Consider the following 25,423-nt stretch of genomic DNA (forward strand, 5'->3'; position numbering starts at 1 on the left):
ACCTGTGTTGAAGCCGCCCGGGCAGGCTTCAACCTTGTCATTCCATTCTTGATTCTGTGAACCTCGCACGACGATGTTCCTGGTGAGGAGCCCCACCTCAGCTCTGCCCTCAAACACCGTACCATCAGGCAGCGTCACGGACACCCCGAGGTGAGTGTAGTTCAGCGGTTCGGTCAGGGTGAGAGTCATTCCATCAGCCGACACAGCGGCAATCCTCCTCACCTCATTCTCTCCTTGACTGTGCCTGGAATATAAATAAATATATTTTTACCCCTTCTGCAGATTTATTAAAACCTTTTTTTTGGAATGCATAAAACAGCATTTCAGTGACGTTTTGTAATCTTTAACCCTCCATTCTTTTGATTGTCAGCAGTTCCTGGCACACATTTCCCCGCTATCCAGGTTAGCAAAACCAGAGAATCGGAGCGGCGGTAGCTACTGCTACTCAGCTAAACCATAAGATTGAGCTTTCAGCAGGGCTAGTTTATTCTGTTCTTTGCTTACTACATAATCTTATTTCACATATTCATTATTACAGTAATAAAGTGAACAACATGTTCTGTTTTTTAAATATAGGGAACTAGAGATGTTAATTCAATTAGCTGCTAACTAGCATCCTGCAACAAAAATGCTAATTGCTGCAATTTATTTAATATACTGTTATGTTGCACATTTTTCTCCACATTCCACATCTTTAGGTAACTAAATAAGCACATTTATTTGAAATATTTGACCAATTTAATAGACAAGTATATTAAAGTCCAGTTTTCTTTCCAACTGGATCTTTTTTTAATTGTAAAAATAATTTTAAGATTATTAACACAAATTTTTAAAAAGTTGAAAATTTGGCTTGAGATAATATCAGCTGCTAATCACTGTAATTTTACATTTTGTTGTCCATTTCTTTTCGCAGTAAATTAAACATTTCAATTAAATGCATGTAGTTCCCATGTTTTGGCTTTATAGCTCAGATGAATAACTTGGATTTATGCTTTTATGAATCAGTCCTCAGCTGTACCTGTGTCCAGTGGTGGCAATAACGATCTCATCTCCTACTTTCCACGTCACCGCCTTCATCAGGTTCAATGTTTTTGAGCCACTGTTTGCTGTTTGGGCCAAGTGGGTCCAGGGGATCGGCACAGGAATACCTGATTTTATAAAAAAGGTCATTTTAAACTTGAGCAACTATTACAAAACTGGTCCACTTTGGGGCTTATTGTTTGATTATTATCCTGGTTCCTTAGAAACAGATGAGGTGACAATAATCACCTTGAGCACCAAGACCTAAAAATGCTGTCAGCTTACTATTACATGATATTATTACATGACATGCAATGCGTGTGTTAGATTTGTATTGTTGATTGTCATTTATGCTTAGAAATATTTACTTATATATGCTTAGAGTTTTGTAATTAGTTGTAGATTGGTAGAGGTTTTGATCCTTGATAGTCTGCAAACTTTGTGTGTATTAGACAGCACTTTGGGAGCATGAGAGGTCATACCGTGTCTTATTGTTTTATGGTAGGATTAACGTAGCTACGTCTGTTCTAGTCTAAGTGCTCTTTGTTTAGATGAACTGCAGGACTTCCTCACCGTGTTATCTAGGATGAACCATCTAGGGTGAGGGGGAGGCTACCCTCTTCCTGACCAAGGATGTTTAACCCTTTGATCAGCAACACACACACACACACACACACACACACACACACACACACACACACAGGCAAGGTACTCTTTGTTTGTATGTAGACGTCGTATGTTAATGAACCTATGCATATTCATGTAACCTCAATAAAAGGGCAGTGTTACAGGAGGACGGACGAGACCAACTGGAGTCAAGCGGTTGTCCGGTTCTCTCCCGTGCACGAGTAACATGAAGAACTTTGCCTATTTGTGTCTTGCTTAGCAGTGTAATTATATTGTCTTAACGTTCCAGCGAATAGGTTTATGCTACAAACCTAACAGCGTGTTTTTGAAATAATTGGGTCAAAGCTATTTGAGGTTTCTGTTGCTGAACGCCTTCTGTTTCTGACTCTACATGATACGATCGTGCACCTCAAGGGTGAAAGAAGTATTTATTTCAATATTTACTTCAGAAAAATGTAGGAAAACAACAATATTAAAATGCAACTTGGTTATTCATTTTAATGAGTGACAAAATCTGTGGAATTACAAACAAAATGTAACATCTGTATTAACTCATAATGAGTGTTTTGTTGCATTTAAACAGAACAATCTTAAAAGAGATCCTAAAAAAATGTAAGAACTACAAATTAGGATGTGGAACTTGATTTATACCTGATCTATACCTTATGTGTGTTTATGAATATAAATTTGTGTGTGCATACCATGGAGGTCCAACACGCCCTCTCTGACAGCCAGTGTCTTGGCTCCATAAACAGGAAGTTCAGGTGAACGCAGTTGACCGTGGAGCGTGATGATGGCTTTGTGTTGGAACGGCGTCCCCTCCTGTCCGATCTGGAGCCGACCGCCGTCGGTGATCAGGATGTTTTCTGCCTGCAGCTCGATGTCGGCTTCATCGAACACTAACGTCCCTCCTGAACGCAAAAAGAACTTGAGTTTCTCTGACAGTTTGAATTTCGTTCAATTTTTTTATTTTAATATTTTATCTTATTCTGCAACAGTTCTCCAAATTTTGCATTTTTACAAACACTGCATAAGAAGTAATTTTTGCACCTTGAATAAGCAGCATTTTGAGCACAGGTGTGTTGGTGTCCAGCAGGATGGTCTGGCCTTTAGTAATAACAGCGAATGTGCCCTCCTCTGGTGGAGACAGACCTCCCCACGTGAACTTGGACGACCACACGTCAATGTAAAAGAAATCTGCGTTGTCCTAAAGAACAACAAAAAACACTGGATGAAAATATGTAATCAGAAACAATAAAATCAGTCAGACAGCACTGTTTCCGTCCTTTGAAGCAGCGTAACTTTACTAAACACAAACAAATCAACCTCACCATCTTGGCGATGCCTTGGTTTCCGATGCTGACTCTGACTTTGGTTTCCTGAGATTGCCCCTGAGCGCTGGTCACGCAGATGATGTGCGTGCTGTTGGCGGACTGCACGTCACACACGGACTCTGCGATCGTCACGTTGATCTCGTTAATGTCAGTGCTGTAATATGGGAGGGGGAGTGAACGCAAGCAAGAGAGACAGACTGAAGAAAACCTATTATGGGTTTGTAACTCTCTTTTTATTCAGTGATCTCCTCAGTAATCTTTCTTTAAGATCAACTCCCAGTTTGCCCAGTTATCCAAATGGGAAACTTCTGGAAGCCAGCCGAGGGGCAGCACCTAGTTTTTGTGAGTTTTACATTGTTTAAAAAGAGCTGATGGCAGATGACTGTGTAAAAAAACAAAATTATGGCCCTTAGTGGTAATGAATATGTGTGCAGACACTAATACAGTTCATTATGTGTCAAACATGCTCAACAAAAAGCAGTATTTGTAATCTATTAGTCAGGATTGTAATCCCCGTGTTCCCAAGCAGAGAAAGTGAAAGCAAAAACAGTTATCTTTTGTCGGCTGAGCACTTATTCTTGATCAGTGATCCATGCACTCTCAATTGAGTGAAATGTTTTCTTCCTTTGCTGTACCTGAAACCAGAGCCGGTGATTGTGAGCCGGGTGCCTCCAGCAGTGCCGCCTCTGCGAGGAGAAACCTGAGTGATCACTGGAGTCAGCTGAGATCTATAGGTGAAGCCGTTTGACACATTGACCGCATCATGTGGGTTAATGACGGCAACAACGCAGCTGACCTCTGACTGAGTGCCTGCAAGGATACAGGACACACACGGAGTCACACACACAGACAGACAAATCACGCAACAACAAAATCTTCTCATCATCCATATCAAGTTATCTTCTTATCAAATGTGACCGTTTTCTGCCCTGTGACAAGGCTGACAGCATTCCTCGTAAGCACAGTCTGTCTCCTTTAGGGCCTTTAGGGAATTCAGTTGGTGTCTTAAACCAGCTACTGACAACTACTGATGTGATAATAAGTTTTTTTTTTTTGTCCCTAAAAACACATATGGTACTTTAAAAGGTAAAATAAATTAAATCTTGCTTGTCACGGACATATTTTTTAACTAGTTTGCATTTAGCAGCTATTAATATTATTAAAGCTGTGGATCTGGATTTTAGAAGTGAAGGTGTTGTGAACTTTTTTGTTTGGTAATGTAACAGTGCTGCTCAGACTTTTCACACTGCACAATCTCTAATTTGTAACAATCTTAGTTTAATTTTTTGTGAAGCAGGATACCATCAGCAATCAGTTTTCCTGTAAAAATCATGTACATTTTCATTTTTGGAGCAACAGACCAGAGTTTAAATTGTGACCAGGGCACGCATCCAGCAAGGATTCACAGGCTAGCCCAGATCAGTCATCGGTTAAGCAGAGTTAAGCGTCACCCCCAATGTGTTCTAGATGAGAAAGGTACATTAAAGCTAATGAATCCCTCTCTATGCAGCTCACAGAGAGGTGGAACATGGGCAAAGCAGCACCATGCGACGTAGAAATGACCTCTTCCCAATGTGCAAACCCACATCTCTGCTACATAATGCCTAACACTAGCCACAGAGTGTGATACACTACTGTGCTGTCGGGGTAATGTGTCTTCTTTCCAACTAATGGAAAGAAATGTTCAAAATACACTGCAGTGCATTACTTAGCAGTAATAATAGCAACGTTTATAACCCTAGAAATCAATCGCTGTGCATGCCATGGCTGCATTTCACAGCATGCACATTTTCAAAACTCACATTTTATTAGTGATATTAGTGATTGAGATTTTTTCATCTGCATGATCATCTGCTTTAGGTAAAACTTACTGTTGTGAGGTGGAGACTGGCAGTACAGATGGGTGGATGTGGATGTTTCTCTGTGAACCTGGCATTTCTCCCCACAGATCTGCACAGTGGAGTTGAGTGGATCAAACCCAGAGCCCTGGATGGATAGCAGCGCACCGCCACCGAAACTACCTGAACGGCAGATTAAAGTGAAACAACTAATTTAGTAGGCTAATAAAAAACTGATTAGAGGATCAAAAGAAATGAAAGAATAAAAGAAAAAGACAAAAGCTGCACAGTTTATTTCACTGTGAAGTATTTTGAGACAAGATTTTTAAATGATCAGTTCTTCTTTTATTTGATTCCTTTTTATAAACAACTTAAAAATAATAAAAATTATCAGAAAAATATAATTATTTCTTCCTTTTTTATGTAATTAACTCTATACTGTCAGACAGATGCGACTCTCACAAAAATTCTGAATGCATCCAACATTGTTATTCCCGACAGCAGGTTTTCTCCCTGGAGACATCATTTGTTCTGTTTTCTTAATTCTGTTTACTTGATTGCTTTATATTCAATACAAAAAAAGTTTAAGAGGAATGTTAGATATTCTTCAAATTAAGTACCCCCAGTAAATATGGATTTATGCATCTACAGAAAAAAAAAAGATCTGGTTTTATTTTTTTATTTAACGATTAGGTCTGTCTGTGTTTTCTTGTTTTTCTTTCCCTCAGTAAGCATGATTTAATAAAATGCAGATAAACAGAGAGTTTTAATATTGCTTACCTTCACTGGGCTGCACACTGCTGAGCGTCAGTTCATACGTGAACACGACTCCTGACTGGGCATAACCTTTGACCTGGTGATGCAGCATGACTGGGTATGTCGCCCCTGGATTGCTTCCTGCGGCGAACTGGACCTGTGTGTCAGAGACCGTGGAAACATTGCAAGGGATGCCATTTATGGTGATGGTGATGAGCTGAGAGTCATTGCCGAAGCCTGAACCTGTCAGGGTGATGACGGACCCGCTCGGTCCTGCAGGAAATAAACAGAGAAGATGAAGAAACTGTATAAATAAAGAAACTGAGATATGACTTGTTGCTTTATACATATATTACGGTACCGAATGACACATAAATCTGTAAATGTCATGAGCTGGAATAATATTTTATCTGTTCAGTAATAATAATGATAAATTAAGGTAAATGAGACTGAACCAATTTCCAAATTTCAGTGACTTTTTTCTGTGTTCTTCTGTTTTGCTTAATTTCACTGAATCATCTTGCAAAAACTGCATTAGCCTCTGCTTGTTATCTTTCTGTCATCATAGTTACCTGTGGTGGGGCTGATGGAGCTGATGACAGGAGTGTGGGCGGTGGAGTAGGTGAAGCTGAGAGGAGGATACTGCACAGAGAAGACCTGCAAAATGACGGTCACCAGCCCCACAGTGTTAGGAGGCGTCAGGCAGATAAGACGACCCGGCGTCACCTCCTGAATCTTGCAGGGTTTCCTACCGACCGTCACGCTTGTGTTCCCTCGAGCGAAGCCATTTCCTGTGAAGATAAGTGGCGTTCCTCCCGCCAGACTGCCCACGTTGGGGTTCAGGGTTGCTTGTGCCTTACTGCTCAGGGTGACCTGACCAGAAGCGAGGCCTTTGCTTCTCACAATCACTTTGACTGAGTGGTCACCTGCAGGCAGAGCGCTGACTCTTGCGCTGATTTTGCCGTCGGTCACAGCGGTTACTTCTAGCTCTGTCAACCCAGCAAAAACTGCCACATCATCCACGCTGCTGCCAAACCCTGAGCCAGAGATGGTCACAGTAGTGACATCATCAATGCTGTCCGGGGAAATGCCGGTAACTGTGGTAGTGACGGACGAGGAGTAGCGGAAGGAGCAGTTTGAGTGGCAGGCGCTTTGGATTTGGCCCATGTAAAAGATGACATCACCGATGTGTGGCTGAGAAGGCGCCGTGTCGCAGATGATCGAAGTGTAATTAAGAGACTGGATGCGACAGAGCTCGCTGGCTACAATTACGAGTCCCTCTGAGAAGCCAGAACCACGGATGAGGAGCCTAGTGTGGCCAGTGGGGCTTCCAATAGGAGGCGAGACTGAGTCAACCACTGGGAGAACCACAAAGCGACGCTCAAGCTCATTTGGCACAGCGATGACGGCGCTGCCTAGGTTGTTGACTCTGACGGCCACAGGGAGAGCAAGGCCAATGGGAAGTTCACTGCTGGGACTGAGCTGGCAGTTAATCTCAGATTGGGAGCTGTTGATAACCTGACAGGGTTGATCTCCCACCATCACCTGCAGCACACAGAGCACACCACTGTGGGTAACAAGTCTGAACAAGAGTTATATCAAGGCTAATCGAGTCAGTTAATGACAACACATTTATTGGTCAAAGAACTGAGATTTAGGATTAAAATGACTTTTCTAAATGGTATAATGAAATTAGCTATGTGTTAATTGAAGTTTAGGACTAAGCATGTGTGCTTGAATGCTTTCATTATAGTGACACAAGTGTTTTATTAATTTAAGTACATTGCATTAAGGTCTTACAGCCACAAAATCCTTACAACTTCATTTAAACCACTACTGTTTTTAATATACAATTAGCTAATGTTAGTGTTCATTTGTTTAATCTTTAATTACTACTTTCTTCAAAATCTTAGCTAACTACCGAGCTTTCCAGCATGCTTTAATGAAGCAATGTTATTTGTGCAAATGCTTAAGTGTCTTGTGTCTGTATTCTATCTTATGGTGTCGAGAGGGGTTGGGGCGAGAGCTCTGGTTGCAAAATTACTTTTGGATATATAGAAGTCTAATCCCCCCAATACTTCCCTGATGAGTTGCTGATTGAAGTTCAATGTTTTTCGTTTGCATCAGAAACCTGGGCAAACTCATTAACTAATGGCTTTTTCTGCACACGACAATGGTGAAACAACATGCTCTCACTCCCAAAATGTAACATTTTATGCTAAATATCGATGACAAATCATCGATATATTACACTTCCGGGTGCCCAACACGTTCCTATATTACGAGATTGGAAAAATGAGGAAACATGAGAACCGTTGGAATGAATCTACACATGTACATTTGTTTTACTTAAATCGCTTTGGAAAACACTATCTAACGTCATTAAAGTGCTGGTTAAGGTTAGGGTTAGGGCTGGAATACATGGCTGGGACATGTATTACCGCGGGAGCGTCATTCTACTGGATTTCATCCGTAACCCGGCGCGTAGCTTCGCGTTCCTCAGGAACACCTCGGGTCTGTATAAATTGTCTGTATATTATGCTGCGGGGGTGAGAACGGGCTGGGTGAAAACACTCAGTATCCCAAGCAATATGTGAAGTCACAGTGGCCAAGTCCATTGTTTATGTACAGTCTATGTTTTATTGGTACACTTAGCTAACAATGTCAACTGCATGCTTTTCTAAACAGCCTATTAGGTAAGAATTTATTAGCTAGCAATTTATTTCCATTTTTTGACCACTGTTTATCTTTTTAAGTCACATCCATGGCTGTCTATTTCTACTGTTTATCCATTAGTTTTAGTTCTCAACTTTTAGATCTCAACTGTCAAATCAAACTGATTCAGATCAACAAATCATTTAATTTAATTGTAGTTTCTTTTCCTCAGAATGCTTGATCCAGTCTGTCTCTGAATAGCACAAAATATCCCATGGAAATGACCGAATAGAACTGCCACTCTAATGTTCCAGACATTTTATTAAATAAAGGCTGAATGATTTAATCAGGCCATTCAAAAGATTCTGGGAGTGCCACAGCCTGTACTGTTGTTTTTTTTATTGACCTATATTATATATCAAACATTTACGTCATACTGAATATTCTCTCCGGCATCCTAAAACGAAGTTATGTAGCAATGTTGTATTTTGATGTATAACATGGGTCTTTAAGAAGGGATATGCAAGACAATCACTGACCAAAGAAGATATTTTACATTTAATTCATTCAATGATGCAGTCTTAAAAAGTTCTGTTAACCTCGTTAGCACAGGCCACGTCACTGAAGCTTTTGCCCTTGATCTGGATCGCTTTGTGGTATGAGCCCTGGTTGGGAGAAATGGAGTAAACCATGGGAGTGGAGCAGGCGGAGGTACTGAGGGAAAGCATATCAGTCTGATTGGACTGTTGGCACTGCGGGGAGGCAATGCACTGTGGCGCTGCTCTGGAGACACGACGTGAACCTGTAGTAAGTAGAGATCATTACCTTTTATTCTACCTTAGAACTGGATAAATCAATCATAACTTCTTATCCACTTATATTAACTTACTTCCAGCCACATGTCTGGCCTCAATGCCCTTCACTCGGACAGAGACCTCGCCGCTCTTTTCCTCCCGACTCTGGACTCTCACGACTCCCTGCAGGAGTCTGAGGTTGGCATTGTCTATGTAGCCACTGCTGTAGTAATAAACCCCGGGCGCGGTGAAACGGTAGCTGAAAAATCCTGAGGGACACGAGACCCAGATTGTAAAGACGTCACATCAAGTCATGATGCTGTGCGCTTATCTAGTTCAGTATGGCTCACGCATGTTGAAAGGTGTAACACAGCACACTCATTCATGCACAACACGTGTAGCTTATCATGACATCTCTATACATACACTAAATGAAAGGTGTCCAGTCATTCTCATATACAACTCATGAAATCTAGACGTAATGAGGTCATGTTTTACAAGCGGCTACAGTGTGCAGCACAGCAACAATAAACCAGAGTTTAATATCATCAACATGGAGTAAGTACAAATCAGAGTTTATTACTTTTTTATAATGATTTCTGAAAATGAAACTGTTTTATTTGTTTATAATACTGTTTCCTTTTTGGGCGGGAATATTCCATTCAAAGTTTTGAACTCCCTAAATCCAGTAAATAAAACAATTTCAGTTGTCCAGTGTACACAGGGTGAAGCACAGCGATCAATGTGGGATAAAATAAAACTTTAAATGAGAGTCCGGAGGATTATATCTGAATATTTAAAGGGAAACAAAGAAGAACCATAGCAACACAAACTTAATTAACAAAATCACACACTGAAGTTATGGTGGATTGTTTTGGTGATTGGAGATAAAGAAGGGAAAAGCTTTTCATAAATCTGTGCACAGCTGACTCTAGTTCTACCTTGGGCAGTTTTGGTCTCTCCACTGGTGAAAGGTCCTCCTTCATAAGAGGTACCGCTTGGGCTGGAAACACTGAAGACCCGGTACCCAACTTCCTGAAAGGCTGGTGCCTCCCAACGCCACATTACCGTGTCGCCAATGAATACGGTGAGTGAGGCTGGACTCCACGCATTTCCCTGCCCATAAACTGGAAAACGCATGGTTACGTTGAATAAGACTTACACAAAGAACCAACAAACACACACACGGATTAAAGTGTCTGATATCTAACACAATCTGAGACATTTCTTTGTGAATCAGTTGCATTTTAGTTGCATAGAGACTACAGGCAACAACTTCCTCGCAGGTGTATGTTTTCTGTAAGTTAATCCTCTTTCTGTTGTACACAACTTCAGCTTCTCAGATTTAGTTTGACAGCTGCACAAAGCACAGAAACATAAAACTACCGCGATCAAATCCCTGGTTGGTAACAATGTGGGTCTTCTCCTCTGATTGCACAACACACTGCAGCTCATTCTCTGAGGCGGCCGTCACTTCACAAGCAGCGTTTCCTGTCACAACGCAAACAGAAAACATGAAGGAGATCAGTGATGCAGCTCTGTTACACCGTTTTTAAATATTTGCAAGCTTTTGCGCCATCATTAACTTCCATTCATATAAATTGCTTAAATATATTTGCTAGTAAAACACACGGTTGGCATAATTACGACTGGATCACATGTTGCTTACCAACAGACACAGTGTTGTCAGATACGTTGCTGCTGAACCCAGAGCCAGAAACGGTCAGCTTGGTTCCTCCCATCAAAGAACCGAACAACGGCGAGACGCTGTAGACTTCCAGGATGTACTCAATGGTCGTGTTTACACCATTGCTGTAAAACAAAAAAACAGACCAGCTAAGGTAAAGGCATTAATAATAGACTTATGAGAATTAATCTTAAACTGTGTCATTTGTTTTGGTATCTATGGCATCTTATTAAAACCTAACTTTAGAATAATTTCGACCAAATTTTTAATCACTTTTCGACAAATGATTCTGTACATGCAGTTTGTATGCCCCGGTGACCACTGAAATCAAAGATCATTCAGATAAAGCTTTGAAATAAGATGGCAGCATTTGCTCCAAGAAGTTCTTTGGAATGATTTGGGTCAAAAAATCATTCCAAAGAAAAAATGTACAACAAATGATGTTTTCTACATCATTTGTTGTACATTTTAACTGAAAAAAAAAAATACCCTTAAGAATTTCCTTTATTGTCCTCATGAATAATGGTGGGAATACAAATACATGGCACCATTTCATGGAGAGAAGATCTTTTGGGCAGGTAGAGAAAGAAATTACTCATCTTTATTAAATATTCCAAGAAAGTCGAGTCTATTTTTGAGTAGCAAAAGCTTTTCACTGGGAAGATGCACTTAACAGAACTTGATATCTGCTTTTAGATAAATTCATCTATCTGTCTATGATCTATGTACAGTGGTCTCTCGCTATAACGCGGTTCACCTTTTGCAGACTCGCTGTTTTGCGGATTTATTTATTTTTGCGCAATTTTGCATGCTTTTTTTATGTTGTATTTTTATTTTTATTTTTTACAGAGCATTGTGTTCTGCGTCCTGATTGGCTGTAGACCATTTTTAGTCAATCTCGTGCCATATCTCCTGTACAGTACAGAATGCGTTAAGCTTCGTAAATAATTGCGTTAAGCAAATTTACATAAATCTTGGATTGCCCGCAGTGTGACTCTGAAGTGCTGTACTGCATGTTTTTAAGTCTTCTCCCCAACAAACACAACACTGAAACGTTTTGCACCGTCAAAGGCAACCGCGGGTGCCTTTGGTTTCATTCTATAACACTGGAGTGTGTAGTGGGGGGTTTTACAGCCTTAAAACATCTACAATAATTGTAAAAAATAAAGTTGGCTACTTCGCAGATTTCACCTATCGCAGGTTTATTTTTTAGAACGTAACTCCCGTGAGTCCCACTGTATATACATAGATAGATATAGATACATCTAGAGAGCGATATTTATTTATTTAATTCGATTTTAATCACATTTTCAAATCAACCCCAAATCCTGTCTCTGTCTGCAATAAACCATGCTCCACTTTTTGTGTATTTATTATCATATTATTTGTTTATTGTTGTCCTACTTATTTTCTACTCCTTTGAAGGGATCAAACTCTAGTGTCAGGAACCTTGGCGCAGTCTATACAGTGTATATTGACTGAAAAAACAAATATAAAACAATGTTTGTATCTGACCCTCACAGAATGCGCCTGGGCCCATCTGACACGTGAGAAAACAATTCAGCAGTCTTTCATTTTTGCACGCGAAAGATGAACCCGTGATAGTACTTCCAAATCACTCAGTGTATCTTTGACAGACGCTGTACCTCGTCTGGGGGTAGCCATTGTTCCCAACCTGTACGTCCACCTCATGCATGCCAGGTGGCAGCACAGGGAGAAGACAGGTGATGTTTGCTTCCGTCCAAAGCACAGTGACACATTCCCTCCTTCCTACAAGCACGATGCTGTCATTGTCTTGCTGCCCGAGGTTCAAACCTTGGATGGTGAGAACTCGGTGGCCTGCACAAAGAAAGACAAACAAGTATGCCAACTCATTTTTCCAACGTAGCAGCCTCTGTCATTAAAGTGCCAAGATGACTGGCACTTGTCACCTCGTTGGCTCTCATTGTATGTCATGAATGTCACGGGTTGTTCTGCAGATTAATAGAAATTCTTTTAGCGTCATTTCTTCCTAGTTGTTTAGTATAATTAGACGGTAAGCCTCGCTAGCCCCCTGAGCCAAGATTCTCAAGCTTAAGAAAGCTTTAAAAGGCTAAAACTGGGTAAACCTGCAAATCAGCATTACACAACTCAAGACTATAACAATTGAGGTTTCTACACACGCTTTCAGCTGCTGTTGACAGGTCAGAAACATGCCAGCTCTGAGCAACAAAGCCCAGACAGCACACACAGCACACGTCAACATTTTGGCTCTCTCTGCCATTAAAATACATTGTGTTCATATATTCAAGGACACATTTCATGTGATGTAACCTGTCCTGTGTAAAAGTTACTGACAAAAATACATAAGCCTTCAATATTTTCTGGATTCACTGTTTTCATAGCACTAACTGAATAATAGCAAATGCACTGTGCCTATATGTGGTTTACTTTGTGTATGAAGAGGCTTGAAATTTTTCTTTTCAAGCACAAAGGGGAAGCAGACAGTTAGGACTGAAAGTAACCTTTAAAGGACAAAACCCACCTTCATCCTCATTAAACTCATTAATCTTTACTTAAATGAATCATACAATCTCTATAGTTGTGTTAAAGGTTATTTGATGCATAAACACAACAGCTCCATTCAGCATAAAAAAGGAGCTGCTTACCAATCACAGTGGTGGTCAGGGGATTCAGGCCTGTGATCTGTGGGGTGAGGTTATTATCGTAGGTGAAGGAGCTGATGGCCGTCTGACTCATGTTTCCCAACAACACCGTGACCGTCTGTGATCCCACAGCTCCCTGAAATAAGCATTTTAATAAAAGTAAGTACCTTATTCAGAGCTAAAGACGGGAAATAATATAATGTTACATAACATTAAGTTATGTAAGTTTTATTATGACAAGACTATATAACTAACTATGTCATTTCTGGGCATACTCTGTCTGATATGACCCATGGCCTGGTGGTGAACGTAGTATGAACTTATTTCTTTATAACAAATGTTACTCAAATATTCTGTTGTGTTAATGCATTTAACAGTTTTGTCAGTACGCTACATCACAAGAAAGGACTGCAGTAGTTAGTGACGTCTGACTGACTACAAAAATTAACACAATGATACATATGCTATATATATTATAGTAGCCACGCAAAGTGTCATTTGAAATAGTTTTAATAGGAAAATTAGTGAAAAGAACAAGTTAATAGCGACTCCAATGCATTTACTTGACCGTAAAGAAATTTTGTAAGTCACTTAATACGTCAGTGGCTAAAGCCCGAGTTTAAATTTCAGTTCTCATTGCTGGATTAACTTCAACAAAAAAAAAAAAAAAAAAATCACTGATATATAAACATTTTTAAAACATCCTAAGAAAGCTTCAAGCTTTTTATATTTGTTTTTATTTTATTATGTCTTGTAATTACTATGCATGATCCAGCAAGTACTCACATTAAATTTAGATTCTTAGTGTACCTAAAAAAGTGTTACAGTCTTTTTTAAATAATGCAATGTAACTACAGATCTGGATGTTGGATTGGATAATTAAATATGAAATTATATGAAATTATTTGACTAATTTCTACCAACTCTGGATATTCCAGTTTGCATCTTCTTGTTTTCTGCTCATGTACTTTTTACTCCGTTCTCAGCACACTACACGACAGCTATTTTATTTGCATGCTATTGCAGGTAAACACTGTGTATAAAAATGAGTTTGCAGTGTGGGGACTTACTGCTGGTGTTCTGCATTTCAGTTCAGTGTCAGTTGAATCAATCAGTGTGCACTCTGCACTGCCAACAGTAACTGTAGCGTTCTGGCTGAAGCCAAAGCCTCTCACTGTCAGCAGAGTCCCTCCTGAGGAAAAAATAAAACAATAATTGTCTCGCAGAATTAGGTGTTTCATGGCTCACATAGAGGATCGTGGTTGTACCTGCAACGCTTCCAGAGAGCGGGACGAAAGAAGACACGATGAGCTGGTAGGTAAAGAGGAAGTTGCTGTCTGAAAAGCGTGAATCGCCCAGAGAGGGGAAGCTTACTAACACTGGGTAGGTGCCGGCACTGGTGCTGCCAAGTCTGCATACTTGAGTGGTAGCTGAAATATATTTCCCACGTTATAGTTAGTCTCCTGGAGACAAGTATCATCTGAGTTATCTTAACGAGAACCTAGAGTAAAATGTTCACTTCTCAAAAATAACTTTACTCACCTGTGGTTGCTTCAACGTGGCACCTGGCCTTTCCCACCATAATGGAAGCATTTTCACTGCTGAAGCCAGTCCCAGTGACAGTTAAGAGAGTCCCCAGACCATTAGAACCTGAAACATTATATTAAATTATATAAGCTGCCTTCACCATACAGTACGGCATAAAAACACACGGCATAATTTACAAAACTTCCAGGACTTGATCAAATAATATGAGACTGACAACAGGCTTTATACGAATACTGTCAAAAACTGGTGTTGATTGACAAGTTTTGGATAACAAACCCTTCACTAGTGGGTGTTTTGTTCAAAGCTGGAGCTCCTAAACTCCACAACTGTCTCCATTTTCAGATAAGTTCAACTGCATCACAAACAGCATTTAAATCCAGACTCACCAGCTTTTTAAGCTTCACATTAGTTCTGACTCACTGTGTCATTTCTGTGCATCTATTCTATAATTCATTTATTCTTTATTAATCATAACTATCATTTTTATTTTATTACTTTAAAACAAAATTTATTTTTTTTAAAGTTAAATGTGCAAAGAGATCAGAGTCAAAGGAACTAAAGTTACAAAGTACAGCAGGTAACAGTAACTTGGTGATGAACTGAACACCTTGCGAAGGGCTGATTCCTGTCACGACTGGAGTTTTCTTTTCGGACCATATAAAGCCGCAGTCACCAGAACACTTTGATGGGATGCCGTTGATTTGAACCTCCACCTGCAAGCGGTCATAACGAGACAGTTATTAAAGACTGCTGTCAAACATGCTGCCTGCAGTCACGGAATATAACAATACATCAGCTTTATGCAAACAGAAAAAACAAAACTTGCTCTACAGGATGCACGCTAACAAAAACACATTAACAGATTAGCTGTAGCTATAGCAGACGGTTGGACACACATAACTTGAAACTTAAAACCACCTGGCCTGGAGGCTTTTTGATTCGCAGACGTACCTGTGGTTTGTTTTCCCACACTCGGAAAAAGTCTCCTGTCAGGCTTCGAATCCACAGACCTCCCTTTCGTGTTTCCGTGGCCGAAATAATGACATTTTCCCCGACAACTGACGAGTAATCGAACTGTAGCGAGTGAAAATCACAATGTATGATGTATGTTAATACCTTTTATGTACATGTTGTTATGACGGATTCATGTCATTGAAGCTTTTGTTACTAATATGGATATTTCCACGTATCTAATGTTGTATCACAATAGTAATTTTAAGCAACATTTATAGAAAAGTGCCAAAATCAAAAAGTCACGTCAGTGAATGCACCAGAAAATATAAAATGTAATAATGAAATATACTAAGTTTAAAATTTTAAAACTGTGACATAAATTAATATTTATTAACATTTTATCATTCATTAATTTTTACTTCTATTAGCGCCTCATTTAGCTAATATGGTGTTCATTTCTTTTTATTTAATTTTCTGTAGCATATTCCACAAATTGTATTTATTTATGCATTTTCTGCTTTAAAAAATGCAAATGAGCAGACTGTAATTCAGTGTTTTGGGGTCACAGAGCACATGACTGCTTTGAGTCAGGAGATCATTACAGAAATGAAGCTGTTAGCTAATCTAGCAGAAAAAAGTCACTATACACAAAGTCTACATTCATTTTTAATACTATGTTATTGATGGAGATCTTCATTTATTTCTATTTATTCTCGATTTTGGCAGTTTTGGTCTTTCATGCGGTTTTCTTTATTAGAGAAAAAGTAGCCTTTCCTATCAAACGTTTACATTTGATGGGAAATGAAATTTACATTTTAATAGAGAAATGGTAAAAGAGCAAAGACATAAAGGAACACAAACACAACAGGAAGCGGTGCAGTCAGACCTGGATCAGAGGTTGGTCTCCTGGCTTTGTGAGCCACTTAACGCTCCACTGGGGACGTCTGCAGGTTCCAGACTTTTGGACGGTGACCTGGCCCATCCCTGCAATTCCCTCTAGGGCATACTTCAGGTCCTCCTCACTGATGTCCACAGATAAACCTAAAAACAAGGACTTGTTTTGTCATTTTTAATGATAGCCGTGTAAAGATATCCCAAAATGAATGATATTTGTACCACATCTATTAGGTTTCCCCTCATGAAGCTGCAGTACTTCACTATTTTATATATCACAGAAACACTCAAAGCAGAATTCAAAGTGGAAAAGTGGTAAAGTAATAACTGAAGCTATAGCAGATGTATTGATTCTAGAGTGCTATGTTTTTAATCTAACGTTAATCTAAGAATAAACACCATAAGTCATTAGTTTTTCATCTGTGAACCTCAGAGACGCAGACATAACGTTACAGAGCTAACACTACCTGAAGCTTCAGCTCCCTGTTTCTTTCTCTTTGAGCCTTCAGAAGCTTTGTAAACTTTTAAAAAGAGCTTTTGTGCATTTACTTTGGATTAATGTCAACCTGTCATCCTTCACAATGGCAACAATGGCATACGAGTAGCGTGGAAGTCAGTAATTAGTTATAGGTCACACAGAATTGAACCATTTGGATAATCCTATCTGTGGAACACCGCAGATGCAGGCAAGGCAGCTGTTACAATGCAAATTCTACTAATGTCTGTCAGCGCTACCTTCAGCTCGACCACCGTAAATCATCGCATCAAAAGTGCCGTTCAGAGGAGGGGAGGCTCGGTGAGGGCGGGCGATGGTCACTGTGGTAGCTCCTTCTTTAAACTCAGCCGCGTCCTCACTGTTGTTGGACATCTTCAAAAGACAGTGGAGAGAAAAAATATCAACACATTTCAATTTGTGTTGATATCACAGGATTACAACCTTAATCCTGGTTGTAAAGTGTGTGCCAGGTTTAAGGCCTTTTTTATCAACATAAAATGGATCATTAGTGAACTCACTTTAAGCTCATTGTGGGACAGTGGGACAGTGTTTAAAGGACTCTCTGGATGTTGTGCTCATTATATTGTATGTTTGGTTCAAATGCCAATATGATGTATGCTGTTTTTTAACTTTTCTGCATTTACTTTACTTATGTTAATGAGCAGCGTAAACTAGCTTTATTCTGTAAATACATCCTGTCACAAGAATTTCACTCACTGTTTTCAAAGGAAATAAGATAGTAAGTAGCATCCAGATGCTGCTAATCAAATCCATTGATTAACTGATCATCAACAAGTGTGACCTCCTCTGTATATTTATGACGAAAGAATTTCCCTCAGGATAAATAAAGTTCTTCTTATCTTATCTTATCTCATCTTAAAGGTTTTGTCAGTCTGTGGCATTCAGGTACGTGTTAACACAATTCCAAAATCTTCCCAAATTCAAATTGGATTCGGGAGACAGACACTATCTCTACTTTCAAGATTAGGCTTAAAACTTTCCTTTTTGCTAAAGCATATAGTTAGGACTGGACCAGGTAACCCTGAATCCTCCCTTAGTTATGCTGCAATAGATGTAGGCTGCGGGGATTCCCATGATGCATTGAGTTTTTCCATTCCAGTCACCTTTCTCACTCACTATGTGTTAACAGACCTCTCTGCATTGAATCATATCTGTTATTAACCTCTGTCTCTCTTCCACAGCATGTCTTTATCCTGTTTTCCTTCTCTCACCCCAACCGGTCGCAGCAGATGGCCCCGCCCCTCTTTTCTCTGTATCTATGAAGCGCCTTGAGGCGAGTTTTGTTGTGATTTGGCGCTATATAAATAAAATTGAATTGAATTGAAATTCAAACCACAGTTCGACTGTGCAGTGCTTAGAAAAGTATTAAAAAAAGTAAAACCAAGAAGTACACCTCAGTTGGCATGGTAAATATTAAATGTCATGGCAGTACTATTAAAAAAAGACTGAACAAGTATGGCTTCTTTGGATGGGTACAAACACCCCATACCAATTCTCAAGCACACTGGTGGAGGGGTGATGATTTGGGATCATGTTTTGCAGCCACAGGACTGGGCGCCATGCAGTCTTTGAGGTAATCATGAACTATTCTGTATAACAGTCAAATGTGAACCCTTCATCTTATTGATACTAAATGTGGTTCTACAAGCTGGATTTTAAATGGGAAAAGAACACCTGTTAAAACAACATGAAGCAGAAAACCCACATAAACTGCGCAAAGATTAATGTCAGCTTTAACTGAAATAGCTGACATTATGCTTTGGTGCTGCTTCTGCTTTAATTTGTTAGCCAAATAATGACTGTAGAGCAGGTGGAGGCATGACACGCATACAGGATCATTAAGGTGCCTCTCTGTACTGTAACTTATATCGCACGCGTGGCTGCAGGTCACTGTACATTTCTACTGCTTTCATTCACATTGCTGAGGCAACACTGATCTCTTAAGCAGGACATCTGGTTTCAAAATACTGTTACTGAGGCAATTTTGAAACTTTATATCTACTCACTCTTCCTTTATCATCTTTTGGTTTGTTTTATTGAGACAATCCGTAGACACCGTAACACAATAGCACAGGAATGCAGGCTTAACTTTTAGCCTCTGTCCTTTCTTTGTGTGGATTTGTTTTCCAAGAAACACAAGCCAACAAGCCTAAACTCATATGGTTACTCCAATAAGATCCCACAGTACTGGCGTGACTGGGAAAGCCCCTTCTTCTCCCGTTTAATTTTAGCAACACATATACATATACATATACATATACATATACATATATATATATATTTTTTTTTTTTAACAAAAAGTTGGGATTTCAACGGCCAAAAATTGTTCTCATTATTTGCAGACCAAGAAAACAAATTCAGATTCTGCACTTGGATATGTACAGCATTGTAGGACAGGGACAAGACATGATGTATATAACCTGTGCTTTTTGGTTTTCTGTTTGTAGCATAGTTTCTATTAAGCAATCACATCTTAACAGGCATTGTTTGGATGCAGGTAAAAAGTCTAAGCGCAGAGTCAAAAAGACATTTGCCAAAGTGCATCAGATAACTAATACTTGGTGAAAATGTAGTTTAGATTTATCTCCTTTTTTGAACAATAACAAGAAGTCAGAAATCAAAATCTTTGCCTTGATAGCCACAATAAAAGGCCTGAAAATTTCCCAGTTGCATTAAGAATATAGGTTAGCTTGCTAAACCTAAGCTTCTAGTCTTCTAGTCTAGTCTGCTGACTTTTAACAACGAAGCCAACCTGAACTGAACCGACGTTACATTTGTGATTTCCAGAAATCTAATGACTTCTTATTCAATATTTCTATTTTACACATCTAAATTAACACATCTAAATCCTACCTGCAGGAAGCCAACGCCTAGCAGTGGAAAATCAAATGCACAGTCTAGAGGTGTGGCTTTGATCTCATAGCTGATCCGTGAAGCAGATGATGCATGTTTGCTGACGGAGATCAACTCGAAGGACCGACCAGAATCCTCAAAAGGAGCGGGCCTCCTCTTGTTAGGAACAGCTGTGCAATAAAAAATGAGGAAAATTAAGTTTATCAATATTTAATTAGGGAGAAAACAAGTGTTTAAGACTCCCTGTACAGGTATCAAAGTTATACATTTAAAGGTATTCTGCAAAACGGTAGGATAGAAATATGTAACAACATAAAGCAGAATATTAAGATATTTGAACACTGTCTGTACAATTAAACAATAAGTACTATCCAACTCTGTACCATTTTCATCAATTGCAGTGGCCATCTTTCCAATATGAACGACATCTATGTAGAAATCTTCACCAGAAGTATCCTTGTACAGGTAGAACTCCAGCAGACTGTATCTGCTCCCAATGTATTGTGTCTGCAGAGAACTTTGCAGATTCATGCATTTGTAACTCCATCTGTGAAGAAAATATCTTATTTACACGCTGCACCGATATGTAATTAGTATCTTTGCACATTTTGGATAAATCAAAAGCACTTTTAGGACTTAGCACTGACTTGGAGCCCTTGTTGAAGATAGTGTTGATCTTTGTTGTGAGTGTTAGCGTTTTGCCTTTGCTGTCCTGGTAAGTGAACCTCATTCCAACTTCATCTTTCAACATTCCCTTGTATGCAAAGCAAAGCTGGAAGAAAATTAAATGAATATTTGTGAAAAAGGTAGCTGCACAATGCCATTAACAATAAATACATAAATGATTGATTTTACCATTGGGTGCTTGTCCAATGAAACCGGTCCATATGTATCTCCAGACTCTGTTGTGTAGCTGTCCTTGAAAAGGATCTCGGCGTTCTTCAGCGACCACCGGCCACAGAATCCAGAGTGATCTACAGGCGTGCCTTCGTTTGCAATATTGAACTGATGAATGGAAAAAAGCAGAAAACTGAGAATCCACAATCAAATTCTCTAAAAATTTAAGAAATCATTTCTCACAGTTTTCTGTTTCAGACTTACAGACATTTCTTTTCTGTTTTAGTATTTTTATTTGTCCCCACAAACCTGCGAATTGTCATTTTCAAAGTCTTTGAAGTATTTCACATCAGTGCCTTCAAAACTCAAGATCTCCCCCGGACACTCTGCTTTCATCAGGTCTTCCAGAGCCGACTGAACCTGTTCACACAAGCTGGGCATTAGTTACCTCAAGACATCACACCTTTAACAAAACTGTAAAAATTCAGTTTTTGCAGGATCTTTGATAGTTATTTTCATCCTAATCAGTCTGTGAATAATATGACAAGAAAAAAAAAAAAGCTAAACTTGAGACGGTCACTGGACTCTTTTTTTTTTTTTTTTTACAATACAGACCTCAGATTTGGATGCATTGAAGGGGATGGGCTTTGTAGGGATTCCTCCCCAGAGCAGAGTGAAGGTTTTCATGTTGCCCCTCCCCTTGGTAACCTCAGCAACAGTGATGTTGGTGTCCGAACCAAAAACCTCAAAGTGAAGAGGTTCAAAGTCACCTACAAGCCAAGAGAGAAAAATGCACAAATTTAACACCCAACAGAAAGTCAGTTGCAAAGCTCAACACAAGCTTACTCTTTTTAATTATTTTATGCATCCGCCTCACTTTGGTTCTTCATACCTCTGTCAGAATTGAAAGTGACTATAAAGTGAGACCCTTCGCTGCTTTGTTGTTTGGTGACCATGACTGTGTCGGGTTTGATGGACCACAGGCCGTTCAAGGCTGTTTCTACCTCAGCTGCTGAAGCGCTGACTGCGATCGGTGCTAAACGAGGCAAAGATGAAGAAACAACGTGTATTTTGGGGTTCCATCAAATTGGACCAAGATATGCAAGTTTTTTTGTGGCTACCAAATCCAAGTTTACTCAGTGTTTTTCACATTACCAGTCATGGCACGTCCATAGCCGAGGCTGAAGAAGGCGCTACTACAGAGTGCGTCAGAACAGCTGCTGCTCACAGTCACGTTCTGGACTTCCTTGACTCCAGCCACATTGGCGGGCCACATGTCAAAGGTAACCACCTGGTTAACAGTGAAAATGTGCAGAAATGAGGCACAAAGCTATGAAAAACATCATTCCATCCATTTTCTTCAGCTTATCCAATTCAAGATCAGAGGTGTTCCCATGCACTTTGCAACTTTTGCAAAACAGGAGCAAACCTAGCCTAGCTCTGTCCAACAGAGGGGGATATAGTAACACTATTTAATGCTCAAACCTGTAGCATGTTACTGTATCTCATCTTTCTATTTTTTTTATTTCTAAGCTAACTAACCAAACATGCTCCTGTTTATTTACCCAAACGTCCGAATACATCTTTTGGAGGACTTGCAGATATTTTTGGATGAGTTGTACATTCACAGCATTTCTGCCATTAGAGGTCTTCCAGGCAAATAAAATACCAAAACATATAGTTTGAAGACATTTTGAAGCATTCTGAGTGGTCTTCATCACACCCATGAAAATATATTGGACTCAGCAGAACTTTATTATATTTAGCTGTGTGAATATATTGGTCATTTGATTTATTTCTAATAAAATAGCTGGAAGTAGCTTAGACTAGGCTTCCATTAGACAACTATTGATATAGCTAGAACAACAAATAATGAGCAACCTTCACTGTCACCTGTAACTTTAAAGCATTACAAACAGTGTTGCAACGTCATACCTACAGTACATTACTATATACACTAGTCTGATATCAGGCTTAGGTAAGGGCGTATGACACCTCTGAAAGGTGTAGCTACCACGTGCTGTACCTGCTCCTCATCAAACACGTCGTAATCAGCACCAATGTCCTGGACTTCATTGACAGCATCATCCGTCTGGTCTTCTGTGTAGGAACTCTCCCCTTGGAACAATCCCAAGTTTATGGTAGCTGCACCGCCATATTCCTGTTGAAGAATTTCCATGTAATACCTAAAACAAAACATTTATAGTTATTTTAGGTATGCCTATAAAATCTTTGGCATACTTTGGATGAATGATTTGGGGTAAATAAAGCTGCAGGCTGCCAGGCTTACGGTTTGTCTTTCTCCAAGGCCAGTACTTGTGACTTTTGTGACGCCAGTTGTGTGTAGTCAATGACATAATATGGCTGATATGCAACTTTAACCTGAAGTAAAGGACTTAGGAAATTATTATCACTTAAGAACAGTAAACTGTACTGTGATTTGAAAAAAATAAATCTTGTCACACCTTATTTTCAGGGCGGCTCGAGTTGCTGAGATAGAGATCACATCGATCATCACAGTTCAAGTATATCGTGTAGTTGCCGGTGGCAGGAGGGACAAAGAAGCCTGTAAATCGTGTGGTGAAGTAATCCATTTCTCTGGGGAAGACGTAGGGCATGGAGTCGATCCACTGAGACCAGTAGCCAGTTGTGTTCTTGTTGTAGCTCCAAATATTGCTGAGAGAAGAGGGCCGCGAGTTGTTCCACACCTCCATTTTCAAGCCTCTTCCGCCTTCACATAAAAAGTAAAAATGAGGTATGCAAAAACAGTTAGTCACTTAATCAAGGAAAGAAAATGAAATGCCAAAGAGATGGCATATTAGCATAATAATCTATGATAAAAGCAATCAATAGACTAATATCAGCAACAATGTTAATGTATTTCAGGGCCACACTGCTTTTGTCCCTGAGCTAAATACTAAAATCAGTCAAGATGAACAACAGTAAGATAAAAGGCTTACAAGTGTGAGAAAAGCTACAAACGAAGTAAATAATGAAAAACATGAACTCATTTCAAATACTGAAAAGTCAACAGAGTGTTACAAAATAAAATCCCAGTGGCGACAGATGAAAACCAGACTGGCCTGAATCAGACAAACACGGAAAACGCAAAGCAAATAAAAACAGAAAAGGCAAGCATGCAGCGAGCCGGTACGGCTGCCTTTTGACCCCGTTTTAACACAAAGGACAGGTGAGTTATTTTTTATCATCAGATCTCACCAATCTCTGGTGAAAGGATTTTTTTTTTTTGGACAACAGTATCTCCTCATAGCCCAGATCTGATTAATCTGTCAAGAGCATTTTTTTGAAATACATATTTGGTAAATGCAGAAGCTGGTAATCCATTTAAATAAGTTTTGTGCATCTTGAAGCAAATTTTACAGCAAAGGAACAATAAATAACAAGTCGTTAAAGATTAAGATGGTATATGGGTCATAACAGATCACCCGAATTCCTAACCGACCCCCTCAGACTCAACATGGACTTTGTACAAATAACTTTAATACAATATTTAACCTTCATTCTATGAATATTTAAGTGAAGTACACAGCTGTGGATCAGGATCTGGTCTTCACTGATAGAACTTGGAGACCTTTCATATGCTACAATGTGTTTGTGTCAGCCACCTCTTCGATACGGTGATGTCACCACCAGAGCTTTCAGTTTTGGGACTTTCAAGTTGTATTTATTATTAAATATTTTTATGTTTGGTTATTAGTTGTCTTACTGTGTAGATTTTCATCTTGATGTTATTCCTTGGCCTCAGTTTTGAGTGTTTACTTCCAGCTTCTGTTATTTTAATTTATTCCCTCAGTGTTTCATCCTCCTGTGTCTCTTCTGCTACAGAAAGTTATTTTATGTTTCTGTATTTCCCCATTTAGTTATGGCTTTCACTATTTGTTTACTAGTTACTTGTCATTTATGTCTTATATTTGGTTTCCTCTTGTTTAATCACCTGAATTACTTGGATATGTGTGTTTTCACAGCTCTGTCTTCTTTCCCGAATTAGCCCTTTGTGCAAACATAGCATGGATTTGTTATTCTTCTCTCACTTTTTGTAGTTTCTATTGCTTCCTATCCACCAGTAAAGGGTGTGCTTTATATTTAAGCCTGCCTGTACAGTCAGTTTTTAGGTCTGTTTGTGTATGCTGAAATATGACAAAGATAAAACATCCAGGGAACCAATGTGTATTTAAAGAAAAGTTAAAGGTGATTATGTTCCTGATAGAAACAGTGGTAGAAATTGAAAAACATTAAAAGGCATGTGTGTGTTTTTTTCCATTCACGTCATCGTGACTGAGAACTTTTCTGTGATGCACGATTAAAGTGATTGTTTGTGCTGGAATGATTATCTCATTCCAGCACACAGCACATCAAAGTCATAGTCTTGATAAAAGGTGACAAGAACAAGATGAAATCTCTAAGACAGCAGATTTGTTGACAAATAGATACTTTAAATTCTTC

The 25,423-nt window shown here is 39.3% G+C and overlaps 1 protein-coding gene across 1 annotated transcript in view; it reads right to left on the bottom strand.

Moving 5' to 3' along the window:
* pkhd1l1.1 (PKHD1 like 1, tandem duplicate 1) overlaps positions 1-25,423 on the bottom strand; it is a 44,153-nt gene that overhangs the window by 13,733 nt on the left and 4,997 nt on the right. Inside the window, exons 14-47 of the mRNA XM_080296321.1 lie at positions 23,425-23,690; positions 23,250-23,341; positions 22,986-23,145; positions 22,115-22,250; positions 21,852-21,995; positions 21,575-21,729; positions 21,269-21,379; positions 20,978-21,127; positions 20,770-20,894; positions 20,506-20,669; positions 20,123-20,292; positions 17,488-17,620; positions 16,745-16,899; positions 15,856-15,978; positions 15,512-15,617; positions 14,899-15,006; positions 14,625-14,786; positions 14,427-14,548; positions 13,360-13,492; positions 12,358-12,550; positions 10,694-10,836; positions 10,411-10,515; positions 9,966-10,151; positions 9,120-9,293; positions 8,830-9,032; positions 6,148-7,120; positions 5,600-5,848; positions 4,853-5,002; positions 3,617-3,791; positions 2,979-3,135; positions 2,698-2,854; positions 2,349-2,558; positions 1,019-1,148; positions 3-244 (exon numbers count right to left, since the gene is read on the bottom strand). Coding sequence (XP_080152447.1) covers positions 3-244; positions 1,019-1,148; positions 2,349-2,558; positions 2,698-2,854; positions 2,979-3,135; positions 3,617-3,791; positions 4,853-5,002; positions 5,600-5,848; positions 6,148-7,120; positions 8,830-9,032; positions 9,120-9,293; positions 9,966-10,151; positions 10,411-10,515; positions 10,694-10,836; positions 12,358-12,550; positions 13,360-13,492; positions 14,427-14,548; positions 14,625-14,786; positions 14,899-15,006; positions 15,512-15,617; positions 15,856-15,978; positions 16,745-16,899; positions 17,488-17,620; positions 20,123-20,292; positions 20,506-20,669; positions 20,770-20,894; positions 20,978-21,127; positions 21,269-21,379; positions 21,575-21,729; positions 21,852-21,995; positions 22,115-22,250; positions 22,986-23,145; positions 23,250-23,341; positions 23,425-23,690 — 6,162 coding nt within the window. The remainder of the gene's footprint in view (positions 1-2; positions 245-1,018; positions 1,149-2,348; positions 2,559-2,697; positions 2,855-2,978; positions 3,136-3,616; positions 3,792-4,852; positions 5,003-5,599; positions 5,849-6,147; positions 7,121-8,829; positions 9,033-9,119; positions 9,294-9,965; positions 10,152-10,410; positions 10,516-10,693; positions 10,837-12,357; positions 12,551-13,359; positions 13,493-14,426; positions 14,549-14,624; positions 14,787-14,898; positions 15,007-15,511; positions 15,618-15,855; positions 15,979-16,744; positions 16,900-17,487; positions 17,621-20,122; positions 20,293-20,505; positions 20,670-20,769; positions 20,895-20,977; positions 21,128-21,268; positions 21,380-21,574; positions 21,730-21,851; positions 21,996-22,114; positions 22,251-22,985; positions 23,146-23,249; positions 23,342-23,424; positions 23,691-25,423) is intronic.

The sequence above is a fragment of the Astatotilapia calliptera genome, chromosome 22 (assembly GCF_964374335.1).
Source record: "Astatotilapia calliptera chromosome 22, fAstCal68.1, whole genome shotgun sequence".
In the NCBI taxonomy this organism is placed as follows: Eukaryota; Metazoa; Chordata; class Actinopteri; order Cichliformes; family Cichlidae; genus Astatotilapia; species Astatotilapia calliptera.